General features: G+C 51.1%; 1 protein-coding gene across 1 annotated transcript; it reads right to left on the reverse strand.

The window, feature by feature from the left end:
* Window positions 1-6,785: 6,785 nt before the first annotated feature.
* Window positions 6,786-8,181, reverse strand: LOC119104226 (sulfotransferase 1C4; the record flags this gene model as incomplete). Its single annotated transcript, XM_037227895.1, is given in 1 exon segment — window positions 6,786-8,181. A coding segment is annotated over 1 exon segment (435 nt), but the record flags the coding sequence as incomplete, so codon positions are not given.
* Between the last annotated feature and the right edge of the window lie 801 nt (window positions 8,182-8,982).

Here is an 8,982-nt window from a genome sequence, read left to right on the forward strand (position 1 = left end):
TGCTCTGGGGGAAACTACCGCTACTTGCACAGTGAACATATACATGCACCCATACCCCTAACATAACCAACAGAACAGCGCGTGCTGAACCACATTTCACACACACCACATTGCACGGAGGCACCAACCAGGTGGTCCTCCCCACAACCACACAACCAATGACGTTCTTCATCGAAGTGGTCCACCCCAGCCAGGAGCATCTTCCACGCAGATCGGGTGAAGCGATGTCCCAGAGATAGCAGTACATCTGGATTCGCTTTCAGCCTGCCGAGGTGGATGACATCCCAGGTCTGTACGTCCCCTTCACCGAACAGGCCTTCCTTCGATGAGTTCTTGAGAATCCAGCGTAGCATGGCTGCAACAAAGGCCAGTAAGATGTATTTTGCGCTATGGAACGCGCGAGATGATAGCGGAAGTGAACGTTGCAGTGGAAGAGATGACCCAAGACTAAAACATACGAAGCCAGTAACCCATGTAAAGTTGTGCAACTAGATTTCCTCGCCGCGTTACAGCATTAGTTTCTGATTCTTTGCAGGCAGCAGTGCACTGACATGAAGCGTGCGCGGGCTTCCGTTTCAATAGCTTGACCTCAAAATGAGCTGCCCTTGGGCATGGCGCCCGAGAATTATCATCGACGACATGTGGGGCCTCGGACTTGTGCATACTTTTAGTACATGGTGCCCAAGGTGTCACGAAAAGTGCGACTGTGTTTCATCTTGATGCCGGTTACAATGCACTTCGTTGCGACCTCTATACTCTTCACGGCTCAATCTTTCTCGTTTAAAGCCAAAGCGTGTTGCATACATAGGAATCGCGGCATGGGCTATTTCCCGTCGAATTAATGGGCCGTCATGCCGGACGGTGTTGGGATAACATGACAATTTGCAAACGCCTTCACCAGGTGTTTCGTCGCACGTTTCTGTCCGCTGTAGGTCCCAGAGAACAAATCCTTATACGCTGAAGAAGGCGCAGCTATGTTTCAAGCCCGCAGGCGAATGTCGGTCAACTCGAAGCCGCAGACTGGCCCGCGCTGTTGGTAGTACACTCACTTGACAAGCAGACAGAGAAAGAGAGGGGGAGGGAGGGAGGGAGAGAGAGAAGGCGAAAGAGAGAGAGAGAGAGAAGGCGAAAAAGCAATAGAGCGATAAAGAGCAATATAGAGCGATAGAGAGCGATAAAGCGATAGAGAGCGATAGAGCGAGGGCGAGGACCGCGAGGGCGAGAGAGCGACGGTCAGAGAGCGAGAGAGCGAAAGAGAGGTGTAAACCATCACTTGACATGTAATATCCAATTGCAAGTCGTCGCATCGCAGCTATCGCAAGTGCGATGAGCCATCAACAGCGAAACTGCGTAACTTACCATTCTGCTTTTCGTGGAAAAGCAGACCTGGGAAGGTCCTCAGAGTTCTCCGTTTCAGTTTTGGCTGTCCGATGACGCTGGTTGCCGTACTTCCGCGCGGTCGACCCTTGTTCTTGGCGATTTTGGCAGGTTCCTTCAGATGTTCCAGTTCGGCGACATGCCGCAGTCGCCTCCGCATGCCTCGATCTGTGACATAGACAGAACCGGCACCAAAAGAGACCTGTTAGGAACCGCCAGCGAAAGGGACCTGGCGGCCCTCCTCGGTCTCACCCTGGCTAGAACTTCCTGAGGCGAAAACGGAGCGCGCCTCTGTAGCCACACCGTGCCTGGAGCTGCCTGCGGAGGAGACGGGGCGGGTATCTCCAGCTGCGCTCTGGCTAGAAGGTCCTGAGGAGACGGGGCGCGCTTCTGTAGCCACACCCTGCCTGGAGCTGCCTTCGGAGGCGACGGGGCGGGTATCTCCAGCTGCGCTGTGGCTAGAAAGTCCTGAGGAGAAGACATCTGCAGCCACGCCTTGATCTGGAGCAGAGTCTGAAGGTTGTGGCTCTAAGACAGTCCGACATCACGACAGTCCGACATCAAGGGCAAACTGAGTTCGGGGAGGGGCAAAAAAGTGGAAAATAACAAAAGTATCCCCCAAAACATACGGTAACAAGCAGGGGCGGGTCCAGAGAGGGGACCAAGGGGCATGCCCCCCCCCCCCCCTCTGGGCCACGAAAAGGCCCATTGGCTCCGGGGGGCCGACAGCCGGCCGAACAGGTGCAGTTTTTTTTAAAACACAACGCAACAAAACTGGGTATCTCTGGACTTTCAGGCGACCAAGAACAGTTGTAAGCGAACGTGAAGGGCATACGAGAAGTCAAAAAAAATAACTCAATGGCTGGAAAAGTTGTGAACTGGAAATTTTAAGCCCCATTACATCGTCTAGGGCCCCATGCTGTTTCCGGGGACCTATGTGTCAATTGCAGGTTTATTTCGGTCGTTTGGGATACTCCACGTTGTCCTTCATTTCTTTGCATTTGCGCCGAGTGCCCTGCGCTGTTGTTGGGGCCCTTCCAGTTAGCGTGCCGGGGAACTCTTGTCAATCACGGGCCCTTCCACGGATTATTGCCATTCGCCAGAAGAGCTCTGTGAGCGGTAGCCAGAGTCCCATACCTTGACCTGCCGGGGTATTCTCGGCTCCCCAGGGGCCCTTTACGTTGGTATCGGTTAACCTACCGACACACTTGCGATATGCCCATGGGTACTCTACATTGGTCTAGGGCGTTTCCAGTTCTTTGTCACTTGCTTAGGGGCCCCACACTCTTTATCGGGGGCCCATCTAATGGCCTGCTTGGGCACGCTCAGACGTTTGGGGACCGTCTACACCAGGTTTTTGGTACTTATTTTCTGAATGGAGGGCCTGCGCTTCTGTGGGGAGTGGGGGGAGGGCTATCTGATAACCTGCTCGGGCACATTTGGTCGTTCGGGGGCCCTCTATAACGGGCCTTAGGCACATACTATTTGAATGGGGCCCTAGGCAATTGTCGGGGGCCCCCTCTGTTCGCCTCCTCACCCACACCAGATTGCTGGTGGGCTCTGTACATCGGTTCTCAGTGTTTGAATTTAGGGCCCTCTGCCCGTATCGGGGTCATCTGATAACCTGTTCAGGTACACTCCATCTTTTGGGGCCCTCCGCATGGGGTTTTAGGTATTTCTTATTTGAATGGAGGGCCTTAAGCTCCTGTCGGGGCCCAATCTGATAAGATGCTCGGGCCCATTCGATCGTGGGGGACCTCCACGTCCGGTTCTGGGTACTTCCTTTTCTAATTGAGGGCCCTCCGCTCTTTTTGGGGGCCCTATCTGTTAACCTGCTCTGGCGCACCCGGCTTTTCGGGGCCTTCTACATCGTGCCGTGGCTAATTCACATTTGAGCGGAAAGCCGTACGCTCTTGACGGAGCCCCACCTGTTAACCTGCTCGGGCACACTCGAATATCCGGGGGCCCTCCACATTGTCTTGGGTACTTCCTATCTGAATGGAGGAACCTATGCACTTGTCGGGACCCCATCTGTTCGCCGGTTTGGCCACATTGGATTGTTCGAGGGCCCTAAATATTGGGTCTTGATGACTGAATTTAGGGCCCTACACTCCTGTCCGGGTCATGTGATGATCTGCTCGGGTATACTCCAATTTTTGGAGGGTCATCCGCACTGGGTTTTGAGTACTTCTTATTTCAATGAAGGGCCCTGCGCTATTGTCGGGCTCCTCCTGATACGCTACTCGGGCACATAACATCATTCTGGGGTCATTTTTATAAGGTCTTCGGTGTTTCCCATTCGAATTGAGGGCCCTACGCTCCTGTTGGGAGCCCTATTTGTTAACCTGCTCGAGTCCACTCGATCATTCGGGGGCCCTCTACATTGGGTCTTGGGGGTTTTCTTTTTGAATGGAGGGCGTTCCGCATTTGACCGGGTCCTATAATGTTTGCTTACTTTGATAGACTGCATCATTCAAGGGTCCTTTGCATTTGGTCTTGAACACTTCCTGTTTGAATGGAGGGCCCCAAGCTCTTGACGGAAGTCCTATATGTTAACCTGCTCTGGCGCACTCGATCGTTCAGAGCCCTACACATTGCGTCAGCCTCATTGCGTCAGAGCCTACCACAAGCCTAATGTCTTATTTGAATGGATGGCCCTATGTTCTTAGCGGACCCTATTTATTCAGCTGCTCGGGGCGGTGGCGGATGCACATGGTAGGGGGGGGGGGGGGGGGGGAGGGAGGCGGGAGGAGAGAGGCACAGGACCATGTCCCATGGACCACGCCGAGGGAACCTAAAGGCTGCGAAGGGGCCCATAACCGGCTGGACGGACGCAGTTTCCTTACAACAAACGCACAACAAAATTGGATGCATTTGGGCCTACAGATGACCAAGAACCATTGCTAGCAAAAGTAAAAAGTTCATAGGTAAACGAAGTTCATTCTTCGCTGATTGAGAGTGTTGCTTGGGGGAAATTTTGGGGCTCATTACGCTGTCTGGAGGCATTACGCTGTTGGCTGCCTGTCTCTATATGTCCACTTGCCGCGTCAATCTGATCGCTAAGGAGCTTTCCACGTTACCCTTGACCTCTTCCCACTTTTTCGTAGGGCCCAATGTGCTGTTGGGACGCTACTTGCCTCCATGCTTGAGCACTGTTGATCAATCGGGTTTTCCTCCACGGATTGTACCCATTTACCCGAAAGGCTACATACAATCTTTCCGGGGCTGTACATTCCAGAGTGCATTCAGTTGCTCAGGGGTCCTTCATATAAATCTCAGGTCCTTTCTGATTGCTTGAAGTCCGTGTGCTGTTGCTAGGGCTCTTATAAGGCAAGGCGCGGAGATGTTCGATGCTCAGGGGCCCTCTACTTTGTTCGAGGGCTCTTTTCCTGTGGTCTCATTTGAGGCTGACTTTTCACTCCTATCGAGACTCGTGTTGTTAACCTGGCCGTGCACCCTTGATTGCACAGGGGTATTAATTTATAGTCCTGAGTAATTTCCCTTTCCTCGGAGGGTCCTGTGCTATGACCGGGGCTTCATAGGTCAGCCTTTCCAGACATTACCGATCGTTCAGGGGCCCACCACGTTGGTCTTGAGTTCAGTTTTGCTTGCTCTGAGGACCCTATACTTGCTGGCGGGAGCCACTGTGTTGGTCTCCTGCGGCAGCCATGACTGCTCAGATTCCCTCCCTATTAGCCTTGCTGCCTTCGCCTTTCAGCAGCAGTCGAAAACGCGCCGATGAATTTTTACGCGCAGTTGCCGAACGTAACTATACATGCCTCTGCCGTCGTATGCGTCATTTCCACTGGCTTTTCAGTGTGTCAGACTCGGTTGTATTTACGGTGAACCTTCACGGGATCCTCAGTATCTCTGTGGGGTGTGGACTTCCTCCCCCTAACATTAGAAACTACGGTGCTGTCCGATATGAAAAACCGTATTCAGGATTCATTCCGCTTAGAAGTAAAGCGAGTTGGCACCATCACGCCGCGCCGATAGACCATGAAGCCACCCCCTTAACGGCGTCCGTCGTCGAGATTCGAACCCGGGCTTACCGCGTGAGAGACCAGCACTACAACCATCCATCCACTGGAGATACGGGCCCCACCACCGAAAATTCGTGATATGACTAGAAATGGTTCAGAGTGAGTTGATTGATTTCGCGATTGTTGCATACACGCTCAGTGCAGAAAGATGGCAGTTTATTAGCTGGGTAGGCTTTCAGGCACAGCGCGATACACGTGGCTTGGTGCGTTGCAATCCACTCGTGAGTTGGCTATATTTCCAAACGGCGCAACGGAACATGTTGAAACACTGCCGTAATTCGCTGCGCTGCAATACCACACTGATCGTTTGATGTTTGCCACGCAGAGAACCGAGTTCTCGCTCGGGATTCTGCATTTTTATAGTTCCTTGTCTCCAAGACTGCCAGTGCCCGTATGCTTGAGACGTAAACCATCTGAAAGATTTTTTGAGGGTGTGTAAATCCGGTGCGTAACCACCCTCCGTTTTGGAGGGTGTATAAGCCCGGTGCGTTACCACCCTACGTTTTGGAGGGTGTATACGCACAGCCTTTTCACATTACCTTATTTTTCACCTCAATCCAGGTAGGTATTGCAGTGCGACGGCATATGGGCAATCATTAACAATTCATGTACTTAAATAAAGATTCACATCATATCGATTTATTCACAAATAAACATCCAGCTAACAAAAAGGCATAACATATAAATGTTCAGGCGCGTTGACAGCGACGAATGTGGCTCGGGTCCTGGATGTAGAAAACGCTGTTTAGTAGGATCTACTTTTTAGGCAGTTTCTGGCATTGATTTGTCTTTAGAGCGTTTTGAGTACAAAATATACAATATCTATCCATATAATATCAAAATAAAGATAAAGAACAGGGTTACTACGCAGCTTGTTGGTAAAATTTCCGTTTTTAATCATGTTATTAGTATCTACTAATCGTTTCGAAGAATCAACCAAAAACCATATTACGGGCTACCAAAATTTACTCCCATGGTTGCGCAGCCTTTTGCTCTAGTACCGTTGGGCACATGTAATTAAACAATGAGTGATATCACGATGATGGCTGCTCCTCACACATTAAGGGTGTTTAGTTTAAGCAGTATAAGTATACGCTAAACAAGTGATTTTAGTTTTGACCTTACCCTTATCATGAAATGAAATAGACCCAAAAATGCATATGCATTCCCACCTTATGCCTTCCTTAGCACACACACATACACACACACACACACACACACACACACACACACACACACACACACACACCACACACACACACACACACACACACACACACCACACACACACACACACACACACACACACACCACACACACACACACACACACACGACACACACACACACAGCACAGCACACGCACGCACGCACGCACGCACGCACGCACACGCACACAAAAAGCGAACATTGGACTCAAAACACAAGCGTTGTGCAGAATAGCATTCCGAAAAATATCACACAGCTTTTGGGAGGTGGTATTTTGAGCAACTCTTTTGAAGAGATCTTGCATTACCAGACGCTGACATACTGGACAGGCATCAATCGGTTCCAGGTGGAAGTTGGGGGTGTTCGGTGTAGGTTTGATATCTATAATTTGGGTTGGTTCTGCGATTCTTGAATAAGCAGCATCTTTACAGACATGCAGGTCTGATATCTGAGCGGTTTTGTTCCTAGGACTTCACCATTTTGTGTCTAACATTGTACTGCGATGTACGTATTCGCAGTGCCTGCCGAATGGGGGTGTTTTCAGTCTTCCTTTGCATCTCGGACGTCCTCATTAAAGCACCCCCAAACGCTTCACCCTGCCCCGCGCTGCTGGTATTTGAGGAGCTTTTACGGTTTCCCGAAGCGGCCCCTGTCCTCGAGACGTGATTTTCCAGAGTGTGGAGAAGCATTTCTCTTATCTGCCACCGTTTCAGCATCGGTAGGGATGTGATCGGTTAGAACCTTTGCAAACTGTGACAACTCTGTGATGGTGGTGCTAGAGTGGAATTTTCGAGCGCAGTGAGAATGCTCGTAAGGCGTCGCGTGCACGTCGCGACGCGCACAGCTAGGATATTGGTAACACATGGGATATTAGACTCCGGATATTGATATGACACCCGACTTTTAACCATCTCCTTACGTTGTATGAAACAGGGGGCATATAAAGCACTGCATTGACATCACCGTCACTGTATTTAAAAAGGGCCTGCACCGTTAAGAATGCTTTCGATGTCGGAGAGAGGGCAGATATACCGAATTTACATACATACGGCGGTGGACCGTTCGACATCACAGACCCGCTACCGGTAATGAGTTCCGTTCAGACCTAGGAAGCTTGATCAGTCTTGCTTACTGAGCTCCTGAACAAACCGAAGGTCAGTTTCTCGCAACTTCTGCGCCATCCACTTATCAAACTTGGCGTTCATCTCGGGGGTGAAGTGATTCTTCCAGTCGCCCGTCTTCCCCTTGCGGATGAAGCTGCCCCTGTCGGCGTGCATGAAGCCACTCTCCTTGAGCCGCTCGTTGTTAACGTACGGGTTCTTCTTAAAGTTATCGATGTGCAGGTGCGCAGCCAAACGCTCCACCTGCTCATCCGAGTACGTCTTGCCGAAGAATTTGGCCACCTTGCGGATCTGGGACGGCAGGTCGCGCTTCATATCCTCGTAGAAGAGGAAGCACATGTTGGGGTGGTGGCGCAGGTTCCAGGCCTCGATCATGTGATCGATGAATGGGGACTCGGCCACCTGGTCTTTCATGAAGTAGTCCACGAACAGCTGAAAATGGAAGCGTTTTGTGGTCGCACCAATTTGGTTTGTAGGGAACAAAATTAAAACTTGACCTTTGACACCAAGAACACCTCAAATGCGGACGTCAGCGTGGACGTGGAAGTAGTTGTTGGACAAGTCTTCCGGCAGGACTCTGTGAAATATATGTAGTACCTTAAAATACCATTACATAATAAGTCGTCATAATTATGGCTTATAATCGTGCGCGTACCGTGCGTGATCGGTAAGCTAAGTTTGTGGTACGTGAATGTTACCTCACGATATCACCACACCACAAAACGTTGCATATTCCCAACACAACAAATGTTTTCTTGGTAATGTCTTGAGGTCAGTACTTTCTGGCACACTGAATGTCAAGAACCGTCAATGTAAGAACTCTACAGTCGAAATAACGAAAAACAGGATCTGACGCCTGTTGTGAGCACGCTCAGGAGGTCCGGCGGCACAGCATGCCGTCCCTACCGTGTCGCGGCGCGGCCTCGGCCGCACAATGGAATGCGACCTACCGCGGCGGACGCCGACCGCCGTCCCGTGGCGGGTCGTGCGGGACGCATGATGGGTGCGTTTGTGCTAGCCCAGTGTAAGCTGACTTATGAGTGGTTGTTCACCCGAACTGAATGTAATGTCGTGCCTGTCTGGGATAGCAGCGGCAGTACGCATCTGGACTCGGTCCAATGCAGATCGCCGCATCGCTACATGCATCTCTGTGATCGGGCTGAGCTGAACCGCTGGACGAAGACATCACAACACCCTTTCCTGCTTGTCTCAAGGAAGGTGTGCACGGCTTAC

The sequence above is a fragment of the Pollicipes pollicipes genome, unplaced genomic scaffold (assembly GCF_011947565.3).
Source record: "Pollicipes pollicipes isolate AB1234 unplaced genomic scaffold, Ppol_2.1 Scaffold_2555;HRSCAF=2994_pilon_pilon_pilon, whole genome shotgun sequence".
Lineage (NCBI taxonomy): Eukaryota > Metazoa > Arthropoda > Thecostraca > Pollicipedomorpha > Pollicipedidae > Pollicipes > Pollicipes pollicipes.